The sequence below is a fragment of the Dysidea avara genome, chromosome 11, assembly GCF_963678975.1.
Source record: "Dysidea avara chromosome 11, odDysAvar1.4, whole genome shotgun sequence".
Taxonomy (NCBI): domain Eukaryota; kingdom Metazoa; phylum Porifera; class Demospongiae; order Dictyoceratida; family Dysideidae; genus Dysidea; species Dysidea avara.
In genome coordinates, this window is record NC_089282.1 from 18,954,076 (window position 1) to 18,979,566 (window position 25,491).

General features: G+C 38.3%; 3 protein-coding genes across 3 annotated transcripts; 2 read left to right on the forward strand and 1 right to left on the reverse strand.

Annotated features, from left to right (window-relative positions):
* The first annotated feature begins 5,492 nt into the window (after nt 1-5,492).
* LOC136239202 (uncharacterized) lies at nt 5,493-10,695 on the forward strand. The gene is made up of 5 exons (XM_066029929.1): nt 5,493-5,876; nt 6,553-6,780; nt 6,837-7,372; nt 7,423-7,961; nt 8,019-10,695. The coding sequence occupies exons 1-5, from the start codon at nt 5,556-5,558 to the stop codon at nt 8,561-8,563; spliced, it is 2,169 nt and encodes a 722-aa protein (XP_065886001.1). The 5' UTR covers nt 5,493-5,555; the 3' UTR covers nt 8,564-10,695.
* Nucleotides 5,594-10,791, reverse strand: LOC136239203 (uncharacterized). Its single transcript, XM_066029931.1, has 2 exons — nt 8,239-10,791; nt 5,594-5,991 (listed from the first exon to the last, which is right to left on the reverse strand). The coding sequence occupies exon 1, from the start codon at nt 10,389-10,391 to the stop codon at nt 8,688-8,690; it is 1,704 nt and encodes a 567-aa protein (XP_065886003.1). The 5' UTR covers nt 10,392-10,791; the 3' UTR covers nt 5,594-5,991; nt 8,239-8,687.
* A 668-nt stretch (nt 10,792-11,459) lies between these two features.
* Nucleotides 11,460-24,477, forward strand: LOC136238075 (major facilitator superfamily domain-containing protein 8-like). Its single transcript, XM_066028401.1, has 12 exons — nt 11,460-11,597; nt 11,709-11,897; nt 13,525-13,587; nt 15,195-15,394; nt 15,446-15,851; nt 15,905-15,978; nt 16,031-16,114; nt 17,758-17,810; nt 17,854-17,933; nt 23,596-23,715; nt 24,177-24,307; nt 24,362-24,477. The coding sequence occupies exons 1-12, from the start codon at nt 11,528-11,530 to the stop codon at nt 24,413-24,415; spliced, it is 1,524 nt and encodes a 507-aa protein (XP_065884473.1). The 5' UTR covers nt 11,460-11,527; the 3' UTR covers nt 24,416-24,477.
* Nucleotides 24,478-25,491: the final 1,014 nt, after the last annotated feature.

Sequence of the window (25,491 nt, forward strand, 5' to 3'; positions counted from 1 at the left end):
CAAATTCTCCATATTTATGTTTGCAGTGGCCATTGCAAGTTCCATAGTAATCTTGGTGGATAAAGTAAGCAAAATATGATCACCAAGAATCAAAATATTTCTTGATTCTTTATAAAACATACTTGTTATGGGAATTCCAGTATCAGTATCGATATCCTATTACTTGTATGCAACACTGCACCTCATTGAAAAATCCTGCATGCATGGGTACTAATGTAACCCTTCTCTTGAAAATCCCCCTAATGTACTATTTTATGAATGGATATAGTGCATTAACATTACATGCTTCCCTATACATGGCTATCGTGCCTCCATAATTTTACACACACTGCAGCAAGACTAAGAGTTACTAGTAGCAGGGGTCTGACTACTGAAGAGGCACAGCCTCCAGCTGCTGAGAGACCTTGAATCTCTTAATAGTTCAAAACTCTACAGATTGCTATTTTCATTCATGAATTAGCACTAATGTAATAGTAAAACTGTATAGCTATAACCAGGATTGTAGGTATATCGGAGTGGGGGTCTGGGACACAGCCCCGCAGAAGCTAAATATGTTTCAGGGATGAATTTTTTTTTGTAGTGTAATAATTTCATTATTATACTAAGTGGTCTGTACTGAAGTAATGAGTCAACTGATTGTGATATAGAATGGCATGCAAAGGAACATGTGTATTTTATCTGTAAAATTTCTAGCAGGCTAAATGTGCCCACATGGGTACAGTGCTGCAGATTCCAGTTTTCACATGTATATCATAAAATAATCAGCAACCATGGAGGAGATTCTTAATGTTACATGTGGTGAGTTTTCTATTAGAGTATTTGACCGACTACTCTGTTAGAATATAAAGCAAACATTAAACTATGTTACAAGATTTTAAGTAATTAACTCAAGATGTGCAAATTCTTATTTCTATGGTTGTATATGATCACTGGACTGGACTAGTGGACTGGACTAGTGGACTGGACTAGTGGACTGGACTAGTGGACTGGACTAGTGGACTGGACTAGTGGACTGGACTAGTGGACTGGACTAGTGGACTGGACTAGTGGACTGGACTAGTGGACTGGACTAGTGGACTGGACTAGTGGACTGGACTAGTGGACTGGACTAGTGGACTGGACTAGTGGACTGGACTAGTGGACTCAGGTATTTTCCAAATATTTGGACAACTTATTGTAAGTATGCTAGTTAGACCACTCTCCCACACATATAGAAACCCACATGTGTGTTTGTACACACACACACACACACACACACACACACACACACACACACACACACACACACACACACACACACACACACACACACACACACACACACACACAAAAGAAAGGTGTGATTATGCCAAACTTGTCAACATTTCTCACCTGCAGCTATATAGCTATGTATCAGCTATGGAACAGCAAGACAGTCAACTGTCGCCACTTAATTTAGCTGACTGTATAACTGTATTTATGATGTGTGATTACTACAACACTATTATTATAATTATACACTTGTACTGTATGGTTAATAAGATGAATGGTAGTCATACAATGAATATTATGCCAAGAGAGAGTTGTTGATGAACATGCAGTACCAAGACAGGTTCACCTGTATATTTTACATTCAATGCAACTAGTTGCCCAAAATATGTGCTAAAAAAGAAAAATAAGTATGAGTTTAGCAGTTCAGTCCACCAGTCCAGTCCACCAGTCCAGTCCACCAGTCCAGTCCAGTGATCAGAGGTGGATCCAGGGGGTTTCTGAGGTTTCCAGAAACTGGTCAAGTATATTGATTGAGATAGTTAAATTAATTTTGCATTCATTTCATTGATTTGCAAAGGTAATAATTGAAATACTCTAATAATATAAGAGCAGTCAACTACTCTAATAGAACAGTCACATTTAAAAGTTGCTTAGTATACCAAGTTAATCAACACAGTAAAAATAAAAATATAGCTAAAATTGTATCTCAGAGTGTTTATAAGGCCTGATTTTTTTTCCTGGGAGTATGCCCCCAGAATGGCATCCATGTTTGTTGTGTGTTTCAAACTCTGCACCTATTAACTCTAGTCTGCTTCTGTGCCAGCAGAAGCAGCCTATATCAACTTTAAGATTTTTTTGGCAAAAGGTGTTATCATAGGTCAGGGAAACAAACATGCCCCAGACCCCCTAGATTTAATTGTGTGTGCAACAGAAAATTTGGAAACCTGTCACCAAATTAATGGAGCCGCCCTTGATGATAATTTTTATTAAGGTTTTACAGCACAAGTGCTGAAGGTCTGTAGGATACCTGGTCCTACAGCCTGTTTAAAGTTGTTACAGAAAGTGCATTTGAAAAAGTGGAGAAAGGAGAAAATATCCATGACTGGACCTGGCCGGGCAGCCTCAAACCTGTAGTCATCTGATTAACCCTTGATTGTATACAATGTACTTTTATAGACTTCCCAGATTATGAAATGCTCTGCCAAAAATTGATCTTTAACACCCTCTCCTTCAATACAATTAATAAAAAAAACTATTTATGGGATCATTTTAAAACTAATAATTGTTTTAATAAACTAATAATTGTCCATTTTGTTTGCCTATATAATTTTAATCGTGCTACCCTTGTGATCATCATTAATTTTTACAAAGTTATGTAGTTAGCTATAAGTAAAAAAACTATACTTACTATATTTTATTAAGTCTAAGTCCTTGAAGTTAGGTTAGGTAATCCTAAGGCTGCAGCACATGTTGCTGTAGACCTTCAGTGCTGGTCACTGTAAAGTGTTAATAATAAAATAATAAAGTAAGTATAGTTTTTTTAGCTAGACATAATGCCATTTATGCATTTGTCCTTAGATCACTTTTCAATTCTTGGTCTTCTTGTGCACAATCCTTGTAATTCTGCATGAGCATCTGTAAAGCAATGAAAACTTTATTTTTCTTTGGAAGGGTAGGGGAACTTAGTTTATTTTCTTTGACATATTTATGAGCCTTGAATGGCTTCCCAGAAACCCCAGTAAATTTAATCTAAATAAAGTCAGCTATAAGCATGCTCATAGATAAAATGGTGCTTTTATTGTAAGTTGTGGCCACATTTATTTGCTAAGCCTGCTACCTAAGCCAGCTCCGGAATCCTTAAGCCAGATTATCATTTTTGCACAATGCAGAGATTTTAAGCAGCAGCCCTATAATCACTGTACCATCTCTCAAACTATCACTACTGGACATTTTGTCCATGAAAATCCAATGAAAAAAATGTTTAACCTGTGAAAAGTAAAGTTTTCATTGGGTGGTCCCAATGAAATTTTATTTTCATAGCATTTTATATTTTCATAGCATTTTAATTAGGCAAATTAATGAAAAATAATATTGATGAAAAACTGATGAAAAGTTACCAATGAAAAGTCCATGAAAAGTGTTTCACAGAGTTTTCAGTGGTAATTTTTAATTGGCGTTTCATTAATTTTCCCAATTAAAATGCTATGAATATAAAATTTCATTGGGATCACACAACTAAATAAGTTATTATAGCTATACACTACTGGATATATTGCCCATGAAAATCCAATGAAAAAAATGTTCAACCTGTGAAAAGTAAAGTTTTCATTGTGGAATAACAATGCCCTATTTTTCAAATTTAAAAAAATCATTATTTATTTAAAAAAAAAATTTTGTTATTACCCCGGGGAGACTAGCATACCTTGCCACCACCCCCAGCACCAGATGGTAAAATGCTGCACGGACAAAGATGTTTTAGACTAATGTGAAGGAAGCACCTGACCTTCAGATGTTGTATCATAATTTCATCTACAATGACGCGTCATGTAGTCTAGTTTATGGTTTTAAATTTAATACACCTGATTTTATTATTATTATTAGCACTTTCAGGGGCGAATCCAGGGGGGGGGCTCATATTATTTAGGCTTTACTTGATCAATATGCTGAGTATTATAATGAAATTTTGTCTTAGCATAATTATATGATCACTAATAATACAAATACTCATAAAACCACCTTATAAACATCTTTCCAAGGTATTATCAGTGGATTTATGCTAAAGTTTATGTAACAAGGACCTGGATCAGCATTGGAGGTGTACAAGATCGAGATACTCTAATAGAGCAGTCAGCTAACTACTCTAATAGAACATTCACTGGAAACATGTAGTTGGTTCTGTTATGGAATTTTTCCAAATCTGCCTGTGTGCCTATACATACAATGAAGTGCATTGTTCTGTTTAAGGGCTTCATTCATCTACTTGTGTAGTTAATATGTATGACAATACTTAATTCAGGTATATAATTACCATTGAAAATGCTCTCAGATTCAATCTTGTATTGTTCAAATTTCAAAATTTTCCACTTTCAACATTCTTATTCTAACATGCACCTATTCAGTGTTGTACAATTGTGAGAGGGGTGCATCATGTACTTGGTTGTCTGTACCTACCCAAACTTCATTGCCAAAATGCTTCAGAGAGCCATACCTATAATCTAAAGGCAGTATATAAAATATCTACAGGCAGAAAATATTATGAATTTTATGTGGAAATGTCTCCAAATTGCAGTATTTTAGCATCTATTTTTTCAAAAATTTCCTGGGGGGGGGTGGTGGGGCATGCCCCCAGACCCCCCCTAGTTCACACCTCTACCCAAGAGATTAGTACCTTCAGTTAGCCCCCCCCCCCCCCCCCCCCCCTTTTATAAATCCTAGATCCGCCCCTGACTTTACAGTGACCAGCTCTGAAGGTCTGACAGCAACATGCGCTGCAGCCTTAGGATTAGCCCGGGCCACTCCAAATAAATTTTCTGTATCCCGTCCACCGCCCGCATCTAGTTACTGTCAGCTCTAAATATTCCATTATTCCGTATTCTTCCATTATTTTCCGGTTATTCTTGCATACTGACAGGTTCAGTAAAAGCCGTCTCGAAACGGCTAGGGTTAGCTCACGTGTCATCAAGTCGCACTTATTTTATGCAACTTAAAAGGAAGGTACAGGCTTAAGCATGTATTTATGCAGCTTTTTATGGTTAGGCCAGGCAAATAATGGCTTGAAAAGCTGCCAATCTTATAATGGAAATGGACCGCTCGCCCGCATGCAAATGTGCTTGAATCTAGGACGGGAAACTGAGAATTTATTTGGAGTGGCCTTACCTAACCCATAGATAATAGAGTGTGGGGTGCATAGGCATAGATAATATACAGATACCACTACCGTCTAACCATAGATAATAGACACCCCTACCATGGGGTGTCTATTATCTATGGTCTAACATAATTTCAAGGACTTAGATAATAACGCATGCGCTTATAATTTACTGTTGACCTGTCTTCTCTAAACGCCTCGTTAAACGCCTCGAGCGGAATACTCCCTTAACCGTAAAGACCAACCGGAGCAATTAGAATGATAAGCGCCCGGAAGCGTTACGACATTTCCATGGCGACAGTCACGTGAATCAGCAATTTCTAGCAGACGCCATTTTGAGTACCGAGGTGCAATGCCGCCTTCGTTTGCCAGGTAAGGCTATCGAACAAATCACTCGACAAAATACTTTAACGACTTTGTTTACGCAAAATTAACAATGAGTGCGGTAATGAGTGACTTTTATCACCAACTTGACGAGGCAGGGAAAAGGCGATACCAAGAGAAGCTTCAATTGATTGGATTGAAAGAAGACCCATATCTTCTGCCACGAGACCACTGGTCGCCTTCGAGGGCTCTATGGCCCAAAGTAGAATCGCCGGATATTTGTGTGTACCTTATAAATTCACCTAGCCCATACACGATGGAAGAGTTGAAAGGTTACAAAAGTACAGAAGCATGGGCATACTTCGTGGCTGGATTCGTCGAAGATGTGCTGATTACTAAGGTTAACGAGAACTCGCTCCTTATGACAGCAAAGGTATACAGTACTCAGTGACTAGTCTAGAGTTTTGCACTGTGTGTTATAGTTGATTTTTCCTCACACTAGAGTAGCCGGAAGAGCCTTTCTTCCCTAGCCCCTGGAGCACACATAGCTATGTATAACAAAAACAATACAAAACAAAATCACAGGAAGATTTTTTTTTTCAAAATGACACCTGTGTCTTCAGTGATTCGTAAAATTTATCCTCACAGTAGTCAGCAGATCTACTGGAGACAACAGTACAAAATTAATGATACAAAAGCACACACAAACAAAAAAGGCAAACACAGAAAATGATCTGCTAAGTGAACCCTATGCACATGCTAACGATGGCACGTGCCACCTTTAATAACCTGAGTTGCATGCAGGCTGCACAAATATTTTAAATGCATAAGTTACATACAACCAAACATGCACAGCCTATAGATTCAGGTAAACCATGCAGTCTGCCTGCCCCATATTGGCCATCTATATTAGTGGAACTACATGTACATGTACAATATTATTGTGCACTGATGGCCTGATTGTTCTATATATTAGAAGATAGGTATGCCCTAATTCTGGAAACTTGCTTCCTCTCTGTAGTATAGATTACATTTGCATGTGTCACAGTGTATATATCCATTCAGTAGCTATACAGCTAGCTATAGCTATATACTTTTTATATTTAAAGGTTAAACATAGCCAGTGTATGAACAGTCCACCATTGAGACCATGGCTTGGCATTAAACTAGATGGAACAATCATCTGTGCTCACTGTAATTGCATGGCTGGTGCAGGCGAGGCATGCTCCCATGTAGCTGCTACACTATATGCAGTGATGGCTGGGGTGAGACTACGAGATGAAACTTCCTGTACTTCTGAACCTTGCCAGTGGTTAGCACCAACTGTAACAAAAAAGGTACATAGTTTAATCTGCAAATTTATGTCAGGGATGCCATTTATAAATTATTGCAGATATCATTTGCAACCATACAAGACATCAGTTTTACAAAGCCCAGGGAACCATTTTGGGAAACTGATGATAAGCCGCCAATTGCAACATCAAAGAAACTAAGAACATTACCAGAGCCACTGATTACTATGGAATCTGCTTACTCAAGATTAAAAGAAGCAAATCCAAAAGCAGTGTCTCTGTCCTTGCTGCCAGGATTTTCAAAAAGTTTTATTCCCCAGTCTTGTACAGACAAATTCCCAGTAAACTTGACCACACTGTATGACCCTAAGTATCTTCACATGTCATATGATCTCCTTCTTAATGAATGTGACAGAGTTTTTAGTTCTCTTGCTGTGTCTATAGAGCAGGCTGAAAGTTTGGAGCAAGCAACAAAGATGCAGTCAAAATCACGGCTGTGGTTCCGTTATAGAGCTGGCAGAATTACAGCATCTAGATTTAAAGCTGCTGTTGCCACCAATGCAGACCATCCTTCCCCATCACTTATTAAAGCAATCTGCTACCCAGAATCAACAAAGATTAAAAGCAAAGCAACTTGGTAAGCATTCAATGTAGCTATTCTATACATTATATGTTTTTGCTTTTCAGCTGGGGGTGTAGTCATGAGAAGGTAGCTTTGTCGCAATATGTTGATGTGGTATCGCCCCAACATGAGAATTTTGAGCTATGTAATTGTGGGTTTGTTATTAATCCATCTTATCCTCACTTGGGTGCTTCACCAGATGGTATAGTGGCATGTGATTGCCATGGAGTAGGTGTGATTGAAGTAAAATGCCCCTATTGTGTCAGAAAGCAGTCACCTGATAATGCTATAGAGATGTTGAAGTACTTGGAATGCCAAGGTGATGAAGTCCACTTGAAAGAGACAGATGCCTACTATTATCAAGTTCAGGCACAACTGAATATTTGTGATGTTCCATATGCAGACTTTGTTGTATGGACAGAGGCGGGGATATTTGTTGAACGAATTTTTCCACAGTCAAACTTTTTCATTAAAGCAGTTGCAGAAATGGAAAGATTCTATAAGTATGCAGTGCTACCTGAGTTGTTAGGAAAATGGTACACTAAGCAGCCTGTAATTCCTTCATCAAAAGATTCTCCTGCTGTAATTATAGCCCCCACTCCAGGTGAGAGTTTACTTGCTAGTAGCTTAATATGTCTTACTCCTTGTAATGACTTCCAAGGTCCTGCTTTTGATGACCACATGCCTATGTCTGCTGCAGCTGGTGATGACACATTTTCTGCTAGTGATGATCTCATCCTCACCACTACTGATGAACTATCCCTCACCACTAGTGATGAACCAACCCTCACCGCTAGTGATGACCTCACCCTCACCGCTAGTGATGACTTCAGCCTCACCGTTAGTGATGTCCTCACCCTCACCGCTAGTGATGACCTCACCGCTAGTGATGACTTCACCCTCACTGCTAGTGATGACCTTGTGTACACCCATGGTGATGTTGCCTCCAGTAGTGCTGCAGCATTGTGCATGAACACATGTACAGACAATTGCATGCCATCACATTCAGACTCTGATGAATTATGGTGCTACTGTAGGGAACCTGAGGATGAAGTCATGATAGCTTGTGATTTTCCAGGATGCAACATTGAATGGTTTCATATGAAGTGTTTAAGGATGGAAGTAGTTCCACATGGAAACTGGTATTGTCCGGACTGCAGGATAAAATTCAAAGGAAAGTGCCCTCCAAAGAGTTATATTAACTAGCTATATAAATTTAATCAAATGGTATAATAGATGCACATAAATTACATAATGCTGAGCACGTAATAAGTATGTTATCAATGGTACAGTCATTGCCATCTTTCAACAGGGTGATAGGCAAGATTCCTTACAGAATTTTGTATTTTTGTTTCAGCATTCCTATCACCCGTTCCACATGTATTCTAACATGTGAGATCTCTCTGGACCAATCGATGTCATGGCGACTTAATTGTTTTTTTCCCCTAGTGAATGATGGAGTTTTCACTTCAGCACAGTATAGTCCTATGCTGTCTTGTATAGTGAAACCTCGATCTGCTAAAATCAAATCACCGGGTAAAAGCTTGTCTAAAATTCCACAATGTTCAGTGATGTATTTGTCAGAGACACGCCCTCCCCAGGCCTTTGAAACAAACGAAATACTGCCTTGTGGAGTGATGGCTATTAACACTTTGGCAGTGTTGTGTTGTTTGTAATTGCTCCAAGTTTGTGCTCTTGCCTTCAAATTGCTGGGTCTATCAATGAAAATTTCTGTGCAGTCTATTATGCAGACACATCTCGAAAAGAATCTTCTAAATGCCATTGGCATTGTCTCTCTTAATTCAGCTCTTTCTGGCCATTGAATGAATGGACGCAATCTTTTTGCCATAATGTCAATCCACTTGCGAAATATCCGAGATACAGTAGGTTGTGATATGCCAAATCTGTAAGCAAGGTCTACTTCTTCCAAATCAAGTCTTAACTTCATCAGTACCATGAATATCTCTTGAAATGTGGTCAGCACACCTCTGCTCATATTCAATCCAGATGTAACCACGTCAAAAACCAACTTCAAGGTAGCAAAATTAGGTAGACCAGTGTAATACTTTACTTTCCTGTCATTATGTTCTAAACTTTCTGCAGTCAAAAATAAATCAACTTGCACACCCTTCTCAGTCAATTGCACTGCATAATCAGTCTGATTACAACTGTCTTGGACATCAGGGCTAACTTGTACACCTGTTTCCATCATTTCTACATCTATTTTGCCTTCCACTGCTATACACACTTGCACACCTGCTTCCAGTAGTTCCACATCTCTTGTATCTGTTTGGCAACAACTGTCTTGTACTGATGGTGATACCTGTACACCTATGTCCATCAATTCTGCATCTTGAACTTCTGGTGATACCTCACATACCTCCATCGATTCTGCATTTGTCTGGCAGCAATCATCTTGAACTGGTAGTGACACCCCTATACCTACATTCATCAATCCTGTATTCACCTGTAGCTGACACTCACTTTCTTCTGCCTCATGCAACATTTGCATACCAACTTCCATCATTTGACAGCAATCTTCTTGATGTGTTTGTAAAACTTGTGCACTCAATTCTATATCCATTCTGTCATTAGCTTCCAATGGTGTATCATCAGCTTCTTGTGGTGCTGCTACATCTCCTTCTATCAAATCTGCAACCAACCGACCCTTTGGGACTTCCTCTACTATAACTAGTTCATCAGGTTGATGGTAACCTTGTTCATGATTACGTAGATGGTCTTCTTCTACGTGATTACTACTCAATGAGCATTCCGATTGGTAAGTGCTTTTGCGGTTACTTAAATCCACTTGTCCATTAAGGCTATTAACTTCTGTAACACCATCATCTCTATAATATCTTAATCCAGTGGTGCGTCGTATTTTATTTCTTAGTCGCAGGTACCTTTCTACATCCTTTTTCAGCTTAGCAATTACATGAGGTTTCACATCTGAAAATACTGCTGGCACATAGTCTGGATGGCCAGGGTCATCACTCTTATTTCCTATCCAAGTAGACAATTTAAGAAGTAACATAATTATAATATAATTCTGCAATATAATTCTGATAACCAGTTTAACATCTGGGCTGGGAATGGTAATGTATATTGATATGTATGAAGTTTGTAATTGTTTGCATCACCTATATAGGCTAAACCATTATGATGGGAAGACACCATCTGTAGTTGATTATAGCCAGGAGGGTTAAGCCCTCAGAAAATAAAAAGGGGTTAGCTAATTGCAACAAATCTAAGTTAAGAATATATATATATATAAATTATTATTAAATTGTTCTGCTTTAAAATTTGAGAGGTTATTCCACTGTTTGATGGAACAAGGAAAGAAGTTTTGTTGGTAGGCAGTTGTTTTGGTTGCAGCTATATAGTTATAGGTTATCACAGTTTATACTAGCTAATGGTTCATTCATTAGTAGCTTGCATGGTAGCTAGCTAAAAAAGTATAGCTACAGTAAAATTAGTCACTGCATGCATGCATGGTAATTTCCTTTAAATTTCAGCAATAGAAGACAATGCCTAAATGTAAAACGTTGCAACCAGCACACTGTGTACAGTATCAACACATAAAATTAATCTGCTTAAAGCATTGCAAGTGACCGTTGCATTACAACAAAGTGGGTGTACGCTCTATTAGAGTGTATTGGGAACCATTGTGTCTGTGCTCTATTAGAGTGAAAACAATACCCGTAATGAAGTGACCACCGCAAAGCCATGAATGTTTGGTTGGCAACCAGTCTTTACGAGCGGATATCCATCGTCTTCTTCGGTTAGTATCACCTGGAAACTTATAGAATGAAATTCCACAGCCCTTAGAAAATTCTCGGTTGCAATCCGGGACGCAGCATTTCTTCCCCATGAAATGTATTCATACGCTAAATGGCTTTAAGAACTCAAAATGGCGGACAATAATCCGCCTGAAATGTTGCAAACTTCAGGCGGATTATTCTGCTTCGCAACAGCTATAAACGCTATAGTTATAATTACGAGCGCCTCAAAATTAATTCAGTGAATAAGGTCTATTATCTATGGTCTAACATAATTTCAAGGACTTAGATAATAACGCATGCGCTTATAATTTACTGTTGACCTGTCGTCTCTAAACGCCTCGTTAAACGCCTCGAGCGGAATACTCCCTTAACCGTAAACCATAAACTAATGACGACTAAGAAACTACTAACTGGGTTGAGCATCAAGGCATTCTTTTTGTTTGGTGGAATAGAATATGGTAAGTTGGTTGATAGGCGGATGACGTATCACTTAATATCAACGATGACCTTTTCATTGTTGGCTATCTGGAGAATAGTGGTACATTACTTCATTTGATATGTTCTTTTAGCTGTGATTCTACCTACATTATGGGATTATCTACACATCCAGTTTGGAGCTGACAAGTTTTTCTATGGACTATCACTTAGTGCATTCAGTATGGCTAACTTGTTGGCTGGACCACTGTATGGATTGGTGTTTGACCGCACACACCAGACTAAGTTGATTGTACTGTTTGGTAACTTATTTGAAATTGGAGGTCAGTGTGAAAGGGGGTGACACACAGACACTCACTCACTGTAGGTAGATTTGTGACCATGGTCGTAGTCTAAGTCAAAGGTCAATGTCACCAAATTCGTGCTAAGTTAACGGTCAAGGGTAAATCTTTCCAACTCACAACTGAAAGTTACTGAGATATTGTTGCTAAGTCACCGGTCAAATATTGAAAAAGGCTCTTAGTCACAGGTTAAACCAAAATTCCGTCAATACTTTGACCGTGGTTGCAAATCTAGCCTACATCAACTTGAATTAATGTTTCTTGGGCGAAAGATAGGCAAACATGGGGTCGATAGGTAGGCAAAATAAAAATTAAAATTTTTTTTTCTAAACTTAGACTAAAGCTAAACATGCCACTCACAGTATATATAACCATGCAAAAGAATAATACATACTTTAATGCAGTATTATATAAACACCCAAAAAGTAAATAGCTTCATGCGCCAAGCTATTTTACAACAAAAAGTAAAAATAGCTAAGTCTTTTCTTGCAATAACCAAATTCACTCCGCGCTTTACTCATACGGAAGGCCAGCAATACATCGATGCCATTTCCTTCCACTCACGTGACCATTGTTCCAAGAAATTAAATGAGTCGGTTGGGCCCGAGAAATATGAAATTAAGTTGAAGTGGCCCTACCTACAGTGTGTGCCTACATGACGCCCCCTTGGTGTGTGAGTTTGCAGTAATTTAATGTACATGTGTATGTTTGTTGCCTTCTAGTGTTAGTCCTAAGGCCACTACAAATTGATTTTATGTTTCTTGTCCTGATCACACAAATTTTGGTATATGGGAGGGCAGGAAATTCCATTATTCGTTAGGGTGTTGATATTTAGCTGGTCACTGCTATTTAAAAAATAAAAAAACTTTGAAAAAATTGTGACACAAAAGGTATACGAAACGAAGAAAAAAAGCATGATCTGACCGAGGCTCAAACCCACACATCCAGGTTTGGAGTACCCATGCTCTACCACTATACCACCGGTGCTTGCTGGCTACTCCTCTTGTTTTTGTACTATTTAAATGTTACAAATGTAAAATACTATAATATAGTCTAACCCATACCAGTGAAGAAGAAACCAAAGCTGAACCCGACCCTAACCCTAACACTAACCTGACGTTTGCCTGGTAAACATAATGATGACTTTCACTGTCTGTATAAAGGTAAGTTTTTGGGTGAGTTCGAGGCGAGCTAGGGTTGGGCGAGCGAAGCGAGCATCCTGGCAAAGCCTGGCCAACCCTAGCTCTACTAGTGTGTTTGATACTTGAGATATAGGTGACACTTCCTAATGTGTAGACAACAAACGACCGGATAAATATATTTTTGAATGTTCAGCCAGTGACCGGCTAAATATCTGCTTTGTATTCATTATGAAAGTGTGTCTATAATAAAATAACACAGAAATGTCTGGATAGGTTACTGCATTTTATATTTAGATAGCTAAGAATAATTTTTGTACAGTTCAGCTACTAGCACAAAGACATACATCACCTGGTGTTATTATTTCACTTGTGTATGAATTTTAAAATATGGTTAATGTAGGAAAATAATGTAGTTTTATGTGAGTGGTCAGGAAATCAATTTGGAATACTATTTCTTATTTCTCTAGGTAATTTCATGTACTTTGCTGCGCAGTCTAAATACATGGTTCTGGCTAGTAGATTTTGTGTAGGTGAGTTAAATGTTCAGTCTTAATTGTGTGTGTGTGTGTGCGTGTGTGTGTGTGTGTGTGTGTGTGTGTGTGTGTGTGTGTGTGTGTGTCTGTCTGTCTGTCTGTCTGTCTGTCTGTAGTATATGTAAGTGTTTCCATGTGTGTATTGTGTGTTAAGTGAATATATCAATGGTCTGAGTTCAGCTGACACTATCAGAGTAACAAAAAATAAGAAATTGTCAGTGACATTCTTTGACTCTTGATGTGTCATAGTTTAGAGACGTACCTGGGCCCAGGCGGAGGGCAGTTATTGTCAGCAGTTACCTATTTTTTTGGTTCTCGGCTTACAGCTAGGCCCTAAGTCTGGCTGCGCCTCTGTCATAGTTGAGTCAATAAGCATTAAAGGCAGAAACTGCATATAGTAGATGTTTGGAAATTTTGGCTATGTGAGAAAATCCGGACATTGGCATGTGACTGTAATTTGTTTGATGCCTAAAAGTAGGAATTTTGCTTAGGTCGTTTTGGAGTGACTGTTTTATTAGAGTATCTCAATCTTACTGATGATCTTGAGTAAACCTCTGGTAGGCATGATAGATCATAAAGGGGTGTGGCAGCCAAAAAGAGGTAGTTATGATTAACAGTACAAGCCATAACCAAACAGATAGACTGTATTCCTTAGGCTCCATCCATTTTCTTTTGATAGCTAGGACATTATGTCTGAGCAAACTGATTTATGGTCAGACATGCAGACTATTTGGACGGCAAATGTCTGGTACCAATTGTTACATTTGTCTCTGGTGGTAACTTGCTTTTTTTGTAGCAAAGCCAATCATTAGAAGTACTGTACAGCTATAATGGGGGCGTAGTCACCATTTTATGAAAACATTCGTTACTACTTACTAGTGCACTCTCCCTCTTAACAATAGTGCACGCACTTCAAAGTGTTTTTTTGCATTTATATTTATACCTGTAAGAAAATTATCGATATGGAAACACCAATGCCTTGATATACAGTTTCCTTGCATGAAGAAACGACAAGGCAAAGGCAAGGTGGTTATTGTGGTGGCTGTATGTTGCATCATTTAGTGTCTGACATTTTGACTATGTTCAGGTCAAAAGGTAGGCGGGCAGGCAGGCCATAAAATGGGTTTCAATAATTTTTAAAATTTAATTCAATATCGATACTTCTTAAGAAATTAATAAGTCTTAGTGCTAGGTTAGTAAGTTGGTGCATGCACTAAGACTTTTCCATAGTAGTGCTTTTCATTACATAAAATAATTTCTGTGATGATTTTTAATGGCAGCTTTAACGTTTCATGAGAGTAAGCACGCGGCAGCTGGAGGGTGTAGGGCATGAATACTTCAGACTGCATCTGGTGCATTCTCAGGTACTTGAAAATAACTAGAAGTATACAATCTCAGTTCTGATGTACTTTCATTTAAACTATTGAAGGGAAGGAGGAGAGTCCATCAAAGGGGTATGGGTTCCCCCCTGCACCCCCTCCAAATAAAATCCTACCCTTATTACCACACCATGAGTGAAAATTTTCTTTGCATATGAGTATGACAAAAAAAAAGCAAATTACATACATGTAGGTACTGCCTGTACATAGATCTGTATGCTGTAGGTATTGGAGCTGGGGCTGGAGCAGCAATATTTGGAGAACTATCACGCACTACCACAAAGAAGGAAAGAACTGCAGCCTTCTCAATAGCAATTGCAGTAAGGCAGTTTGGCCTCATCATAGGCCCAGGACTAAATTTATTTCTTCGCAAACTAAACTATGAAGTTGGGCCATTCACTCTTGACAAGTACACAGCCCCTGGGGTGAGTTAATCCCTAATAATTAATGTACACATGTTACTGTAATTAATACAGGCATTGATGACTCTAGTGTGGTTGATTTTAGAGCTGATGTTTTTGTTTTTGTTTTTTCAATTACCGCCAGTGAATGACTTTGTAAAATCACAATATGAACAACATATCGAGCGCACTCAACAGCAAACAGCTAACCAAAACAGCACAGATCACAGCATAGAGGAGAAATCAGTTGCTTCTGTTGATAATAATGTTAATTCTGAAGAGCATAGCTGTAGTGATAAGGACTCATCAGCCAAACAGGAGAAAGCTCCACTGTTAGTGAATGACGGTATGAAGGATGTGAGCCATTACTCCAGCTCCCAGTCAACGGCTCAATCAGTGCAAAAGTCACCAGAAGATGCTGAAAAAGATTCTGTTCCAGCACCTGAAGGATTTCTGCCTAAGACATATTGGATGTTATCTGGTGAGATGAAAGCTTATCAATGCTTGGTATATACTGCTCTTGTTGACTTTTAGAATTTATTCGGCAAGAGCTTGTTTGTTTGCTTGCCATTTTCTTTGTAGCACTCTTTAACCAAACTAGCATTGAGGTACGTAGATTAATGCCCTCGTGGTATTCTATTTCTTGTTTATGTGCCCTAGGCTATGATTGTGCCTATGTTTGAAGATTTATTGGGATGGACTGAATTTGAAACTAGCTTGTTTTTCTGTGGAGCTGGCGTAATTGTGAGTAATGAAAATGTGTGCATAAAGCCAAATGTGTTACATATATGTGACCCAGTCTGAGAAAACCGGTCTTATCGCCCATGTCAGCAGATTCGATTTTTCACCTAGGACACGAAGCTACATGAATAAACTATCTAATTCCACAATCAAAATCAGCTAGACTTGAGTGGTCTGGTTTTGCTGGCTACTTTTCCCAAGCCCAGTGGCGATCTGTACGTGCGGTGTGGGGCCTTAATGGAGCTCTGGTCAGCCTGGGGTTGACTGTATGTGGCTGTACAGCTCTGTGGTGTTGAATAAGTACCTCTGCTGTGAATTTCCTTTCATTTTAGCCAATTTTGAGACCTCAATGACCCAAAACTTGGCCTAATTCATCCCTATGCCTTTCTTTTCAATTTTTGAACACCATCTTGCCTGCCTTCCAGGGCCCCCGCCTCCCACCTATTTTGCAGCTCGCCTGATACAGTCAACCTCGGTTTTAAAACTATCTAAAATGGCGGGAAACTTAGTTGTTGGCTACTTGCACAGTGGATGCTCTGGAAGGTAAGGAATTGGTATAAAACGTGTGAAAATTTGATACACATAGCTTCAACCATTGGCGAGCTACAACACACTAAATACTTAAAGCCGGCATTTCTCGATACTTTTAAATAGACGATAAGCCCGGTTTTCCCAGACTGGGTCACATATACGATTTGCTGTGGTACACTGTGCAATGGTATATCTATAAAACAAGCATCAGAAGGATTGCTTCTATTGTTGTACAGTTGTCTGGCAGCCTTCAGACACCTAAAGTCTTCCATGGAGTAAGACAATCAGTCCAACTTCACTAGGTACATACGTACCTGTACCTCAAAGCTGAAGGTGTCATCTTGCCCAGTAATCCGCTGCAAAAAAAATCGTGATAATTTTAATGTAAAAACATTTTGTATGATATACACTGAATGTAATTTCGCAGTATTGTGCCAGTAAGAATTTTTCAGTATCAGGACAAATTTTTCCTGACAAACTTGCAGTTGGTCGGAGCCGTCGGACAAACATGTAGTAGACTGAAATATAGACACAAATGCACTCCACTTTAATTTTCCTGTTGTGCTGCCAAGTAGTCTGAGTGTCGTTTGTCATAGCCCCAAAAAATGTATTGCTGCTTTTATGGTGGTGACAGCGAAGTTGTCAAGAGTATCTGTGGTCAGGCTCCATTATAAGTTTGGGAAAGGGCCACAACGGACTATGTACTTTATGACTTCTTCATCGAAAATGTATGATGAAAGTTTTCATTGGTCATAAATATTGTTTGTTATGTTTGAATGAAAACATTTTGGAATATTTTTACCAGTACTGAGCCAAATTTCAATAACTAACATACTGTAATTTGATCCATAAGTTATTAAATGTTTTTGAGGGTTCAACTCAACTTGTTCATACCATAGCTTAATGTGACTACAGAATTTCAATATGTTGGTATCAAGGTATATCTTCAAATTTGCCTATATGTCATTGGGTTATACTAACACCACCAACCTCCTCTCCTTTGACATTGAACTAAGTTCTCCACGTACATTATTTTGCAATAGTGGAGTGGACACAACAGTGTAACTAGATATGTTGCAAGTCTTTTATAATTACATGCTGTACCCTTTGTGTAGCTCATCATTGCGTTTGTTTGTTTGATGCTTTTGACGAAGAAAGTTACTGACAGGTTAGTCACATTCACTTTATGTATATTTCATTTGTACTGGCAGGTGGCTATTGTCATTTGGTTTATGTCTGGAATTGTTTGGATACATTTGGTTTGAAATATTTGTGGCTGGAGCAACTAAAGGTATATCATATAGTCATGCAAAAATACACCAACCAAGCTGTATAAAAGGGTGTGGCCTTCAAAATGATAAAGTTGTGAAATCAAAGTTGGTGGCCATGAAATGGTTGCAATGATGTTAATGACATTACATTTTAATAATGGCTTTTGTGCATTATTAAGTGGATTTGAGTTGTTGACTGTACAATTAGAGTAAGTTGGTCTTTTTCTCTGACATGGATTTTTGTATTAGCACAGAAAAACGGTAATGTTTATAATGTTATGCTAACATTATGCTTGATGCTTTCAGGTAACCATTGTGTCACCATACTAAGTGGCATTTTACTGTAACACATGTTGAGCTAATAATATAAATTGTATTGACAACAAAATAATGACTAATTTTGATACTTTGTGAATGCAACAGTATAGGCCTACTATATACTGAATCTACAATAGGATATTAACAAGAGGTGTATTACTCAGTGTCTGAAACTCTAGATTTAGGGAATGTTGGATGTAATAGGTGGTTAAAGTGGAGCTTACCCTCGTTGATGTCATAATTGACAAATGGCAGTGTTAGTGTGGGAACTTCATCTCCATAATAACCAAAATTGTTTGCAAGGCTTTCACGACATGGAACCATTGGATAATAATAGTAGGAGGCTAGTTAGCATAAAGTGGCGATGCGAAATAATCCCACCAGATGAAACCGAACCTAAGTTTTGGTATGGATGTAAAACAGCGTGCTTGTTTGCCTCACTTTGCCCCTGCTGGAATATATTAGTGTTATCATAGCAAAATGCCATCTCAGTCCTCTGTACAAATCCCCACACTATCACCACCATTTTTATGTTGCAATGTGATTGCAGATAATAAGGTCCACAAGTATGACTTTAGTATAAGGTACAGTACAACCTTCCTAAATACCCTCAATTCTACTAGAGCTGTCACCTGGACTAAGTGCACACAACTGATATTTATTGGCTTTCTATAACCAATTGATTAACCACTTAATGCTTAATTTTTAATGTAATTTTGTATATCATAGTGTTTTCCTCAAATTAATCAATCAAACATGTCATTTGACATAAGGATAAGAAGTGGCTTTGTGATGTATATAATTCAACATGCAATAAATAGCTTCCTTGTGTGCTAAAGTACACCCTTTATGATAGCAATTTTGTAGTCATGTGATTCTATTAATTATTAATTGATTGTTGCATGCATAGCCTGATTATTAATCATCTTCAGCAACAGCTGATATTGTTGCAAAACTGATTCATAGCCCTAACTATAGATCCCTTTATATAAAAAAAAAATGTGTAGCCAGTAGTGCTGGGCGATATAGATTTTTCTTATGTCATATGTCATGGAAAAATTTATTCACGATATGAATATATGTCACGATATATACCAAAGTTTATCTTTAATGTTTATTTTCTTTTTTTCAGATAGTTTTCAAGTATGTGCAACTACACTGTACACAAAACACAGGAATAAGATCGTTTATTAACTAATGTACCACTCTGCGTGGGCAGTTCAAAGGCACCGCCAGTGCCATAATTTGTATATTGCACTGCTGCAGACCGCAGCGAGTGCATTATAACTTATAACGCACTGGTTGCGGTTTTGTAGACCACAACGAGTGCATTATAAGTTATAATGCACCGACCGCAGTGCAATATACAGATATTGCACTGGCTGCGGTTTTGTGCAGCATAGCACAAGTGCCGGTGGCGAAGACCACTACGACACCTCACCGAATAGGTGGAAAGACACTTCACAGATCACTCGAATTCTTTTATAGCCTGACATGTAAAGGTCGATTGTGGGCCATAACGTCACCAATACGTATAATGTTTACAAGCAGCCAATGGCGATCGAAAAAGCCAACGCGGGTGGCCACAACTCTAGTCTACATATATATATAAACGTACTTATACACCTTACTAGTCTGGTGCCATCTTAGCCCAGATTAAACTGTAGTCCACTTTGACAATGACTCAATAAAACAAATATATTCTAAATAATACTAACCTTTACGTTTGATTGTGGTAACCAGTTTTTTCATGCCACCAGATTCGAGTTTAGCCAGTGTGAATAGTAAGAATTAGACTAGTATCGTTTAGTAGTTAGGTTTTGTTTACTTTAACCGTCTATTTAGCTGCTTTTTTTCACTCGAGAGAATCACTATGGTGATTAGTCTGGTGCTTAGTCTATATGGCATGGTGGCATGCTGAGCACTACATGATGAGAGTGGAACAGCGAATGCAGGTTAGTGATATAACCCATAGCGTACTAGCTTTCAATATCTCAGGTGGCTGCAGTACTGCAGGGGGAACGTCATCGCAACGTCAGGCTTGGTTACCCACAATCGATGTTAGAAACCTGGCCTTTATAAGTGTTACAGCTGTCTTGTGAGACTCTCCCCACCTATTAGGTGAATGGTACATAACAGTTATACAACGTGCACTCGTGCTCTGCCTGTATAAACGCACTTGCCTTCGGGCCTGATGGCCCTCAGGCTCGTGCGTTTATATCAGGCAGAGCACTCGTGGCCGTTGTATAACTATATAATACATCATACTATGATATTATGCACCTATGCAGCTAGTTAAAATGAAAATCATACAGTACGATAGTAACTGTATAGTAGGGACCACAAAGGAGTAGGCGTGGCCCACAAAATGTGACCGGATTTGCGAAAAGGTACCTTTTTCACACACAAAATTTGACCCATTTTTTGAACTTTAAAGCTTCACAACTATTTTATCATGGCATATAATTGCTTGAAATTTTCACTGAATGTAGCTACATTATCTGGCTACATTTTGATACTAAGAGCAAGTTAATCAGTATAAGGAGTCGAGTGTTACATCATTTTGTTAGCTGGTATGTCAAATGTGTGGAAAAGGTACCTTTTCGCAAATCCGGTCACAAATAATATCACCCGAAAACCAGCCTCGATTTTCCCTTATGACGATGAGGCAGTATTGGTGAGGTAAAACTAAGCTTTGAGATCGACCCGAAACGCTTTCAAAAGTTGCTACGGAATTTAAAAAAAAATTTATTCAGCGGAATTTTCTACTGACTGACTGACTGAGTAACTGACTGACTGATGCCTTCAGACAAGCATAACTCGATAACGGCTCAGTAAGGCTACGGGCTTGATTTTTTCACTGTTCGACGTCGCTTCGGCCCGAGAGGTGCCTTTTGGCATACCGCAGTACGTGCAATGCATTCTTCATGGACTTACCAGGGTCCTCCTTTGTGTCCCATTCATCTTTGCTGACAGGGAAAGGTGTCGATTTGGTGCGAGCACATGATGGCTTCTCTTTGGAACGGAAATCGTCCATATTTTTCATCGTGGCTATTTCGATTGCAGAGGTGCTTTTCAAACAGTTCTTGATTCGTACTGCTGTGTAACGGGTTGAACATAGCCTACAACGAAGCGTAATGGATACTTCACTTTTCAGAAGATAATTAATATGATTGGGGCGCGCGGCACGATTTCTTTATTTTGGTATGCGTGGATTGTAGAGGTGCTTTTCGAACAGTTCTTGATTCGAAATGCTGTGTAACGGGTTAAACATAACTGACAACGAAGCGTAATGGATACTTCACTTTTGAGATGATAATTGATATATCGGGGGTGCGCGGTGCCTTTTCAGATGCGGTATGCGTGGGTTCACCAGTCATAATAAAATTATTTACAAAAAAAGTTAACCAACAAGTACACGAAAAAATTTGGAATTTTCAACTAGAGTAGGGACCATAGCACATCGATAAAAAGTACTGAAACAAGTTGGAGTAGTTCATGATATTAAATCACTGTAAAACAATAAGAAGTGTTATATCCCTACTGTGCTCAAGATACCATAACGGAAATGCACAGTAGGGATATAACACTTCTTATTGTTTTACAGTGATTTAATATCATGCAGAGGCGGATCCAGGGGGGGGGCTTTGGGGGCTGAAGCCCCCCCTTCATATTTAGGCTGCAATATGCTGAGCATTATAATGAAATTTTGTCTTAGCATAATTATATGATCACTAATAATACAAATACTCATAAAACCACTTTATAAACATCTTTCCAAGGTATTATCAGTGGATTTATGCTAAAGTTTATGCAACAAGGACCCGGATCAGCATTGGAGGTGTACAAGATCGAGATACTCTAATAGAGCAGTCAGCTAACTACTCTAATAGAACATTCACTGGAAACATGTAGTTGGTTCTGTTATGGAATTTTTCCAAATCTGCCTGCACCTATACATACAATGAAGTGCATTGGTCTGTTTAATGCACTTCATTCATCTACTTCTGTAGTTTATATGTATGGCAATACTTAATTCAGGTACACAATTTCCATTGAAAATGCTCTCAGATTCAATCTTGTATTGTTCAAATTTCAAAATTTTCCACTTTCAACATTATTATTCTAACATGCACCTATTCAGTGTTGTGCAATTGTGAGAGTGGTGCATCATGTACTTGGTTGTCTGTACCTACCCAAGCTTTTCCATTAGCAAAATGCTTTCGCAGAGAGCCATACCTATAATCTAAAGGCAGTATATAAAATATCTACAGGCAGAAAATATTATGAATTTTATGTGGAAATGTCTCCAAATTGCAGTATTTTAGCATCTATTTTTCAAAATGTACCTGGGGGGCATGTCCCCAGACCCCCCTAGTTCCAGCATGCTTTGCATGCTGGGAAGTGTGCTTTGCACATCTCTACCCAAGAGATTAGTACCTTGAGTTAGACCCCCCCCTTTATAAATCCTAGATCCGCCCCTGTCATGGACTACTCCAACTTGTTTCAGTACTTTTTATCGATGTGCTATGGTCCCTACTCTAGTTGAAAATTCCAAATTTTTTCGTGTACTTATAATATTAAAAGAAATGTTGATTTGCATACTGGCAAGTTACAATACTTAGCTAGTCTTCCGGTTCACCTACAACTTAATCTGCGATACCTTCATCATCTTGATCTATTATAATATTTAAATTAGAGGTTATTAGTTTACAATAACTACATGTGCAAAGCACATGCAAGCTAGGATGGTCTGCCTCATGCAGGGAATTTTTTTAAAAAACAGATACTTTCAAATGGCATCTGGAGGCTTGCATACACAGTCTCTTTCTTTTTAAATAACGAAATAGCTTAGACCAAGCCAAGGCGGACCAAGCAATGTAATTAGAGCAATTTTATATATTCTACTGACTGTTCTATTAGAGTATCGCACTGACTGCTCTATTAGAGTATTTCGATCTTTTTACAAATTTAAGTAGCTGAAAATTAGCACTTGCTAATCATAGTGACTCTTTGAACTACTACTCTTCTCACTGGTCTACTGCTTCCTTCCACTGCTGCACACAGATCTAATAAGATAGTGCCTTCAAAATACGCAACAGTATGCCACACCCTTGACGTGGATGAGGCGTGGGTGCAGTAGGAGTAATGGCGAAACTGGACATGCCATCTTACGAGCTCACATGAGCTATATCGCGATATAATTTTTAGCTATTGTATCACGATATAAAAAAAATATGTCGTGATATGTCATATGTCGGCTATATCGCCCAGCACTAACTAGTAGTCAGTACCTCCCCTTCCCCCTAGAATTTGCTATATTTTTGCAGTTGAACAATAATGGTGTGTAATGTATTTATTTAGAAACACCTTGGATTAATGTGAAAATACTGAGTGGAGCTGCTGTTGCAATATTTGGTCTACCCTTCTTATTCGTTACTAATGGATCATTGTTCTCAAAACTATTACCAAGACATGTTCAAGGTAATCATGTGCATAACTGTTTGAATAATGAGTAGTAACATTGATGGTAACATTTTTGGACAAAGGGACAAAAAAATATTCAAAAAAATGGACACTCAAAAAATTTAAAACAAAGTTAATAAGTGTTGATTGAGAGGATGTGGAATTAAGAACATAATAGACTGGTACCAAAGGGAATGCTGTTTTGCAGAAATCTGCCAAATGCTTGTATAATACCGACACCTATGCTGTGTTGCCTAAAATTCTTAATATACTCTAATGAAACTGTTCTATTAGAGTATGTTGATCATTTTATTGACATGTATTTTCACAAGCAAGGTATGCCTCTACTGTGGTATTATGCTTAATGCTTCAGATACTTGTTTTTTTCAAGGGGCCCCTACTGTTTGTTTTACTCATCATTAAATTGAAATTCTGCAATAGGGTTGTTCTACTTCATGTTTGTTATTGTTTCTTCACAGGATTTGGTCAGGGATTGCGACGATCAACTGGATCAGTAGCAGCAATCCTTGGTCCCTTATGGGCTGGTGCTGCCCTTCACTTGTATCATGTTCTATTAGGAGTGCCCCTTGGTATACTAGTAGGAGTTGTGGTGAGTTATATAATATAAACAAGTATAACTGTGTTTATGTTCCATCCACTACAGGTATTAACATTTGATTCATTTTCACGTCTCAGAGAACCAGATCACAGAAATTAGTATATGTTTGTATACAGAGTTCATTTCTATCATATATATTAACATATTCTCAATAGTTCAAACACTGGACCTCACTAATGCCACTGATATACTCTAATAGAACAGTCAATAGATTTTACAAATAATGCCAACATGCCTCTTACAAAACTAGGCATGTAATGTAGATACCCACACTTATTGTACTTGGGTATTAAAATTAGTTGGTAATGATACTGCTCATTTCAATTATGATACATGTAACTAGCCAACTCATCCGTGCAAATATGAGGGTTGTTAAACTCCACACACATAGTTATATAATTCCGAACAATTCAAAATGTGTTAAATCATAAGTACAAGTCTTGCATTAAATAAACAGTTAAAGTTTTGATCACAGTAACAGTTACATTCCTGTACACTTATGCTTATTTATTTCCTTGGTAGACATTGTTCTTGGCATTGCGTGTTAATTCAGTTACTACATCGATCATGTGATTGGCAGTAGCTGTGTTTGGACATTAACAGTGAAACAATTAGCTACTTGTGGTTCATTATTTAAAAACAAGGTGTTCGTTAAGATATCTACCTCTTAAGTAGTAAAGTAGATGCAGTAAAATATCATAAATGCTAACTATTATGACTTTAATTGTGACTGAATTTGACAAAACAAGGCTTCGACGCACAAAGCTTTGTTAGGAGATATGGCGATTTTAAGGAATCATTGTGTAATAACTTCCCAGTTCCTACAGCTGTGCAAACAAAATTTGCACCAATTGTTCATCTGTTCACTAGCTATCACTGAGTGGGTGTATGCATTTCTGATACCCAAAATTTGCCCTGTTTTGAGCAGCTTTTTTCGAGCGCGTAATAATATCACAGGTGATAGTAATAGGGTGGGAGGGTGGGGGTGGTCTTAATATACGGGTATAAAATGAAGTAAGAAGACGATTGGAATCCAGAGGCCAAGTTTGGGCTCTCCATGGCCCTCCATGGCCCTCCATGGCCCTAAAATTACTCCAAATTGACTAAGAACACTATTGGCGAGCTCTCTGTGAAGTCCCAGCTCACTACACACCATTATCACAAAGCCATGGCCG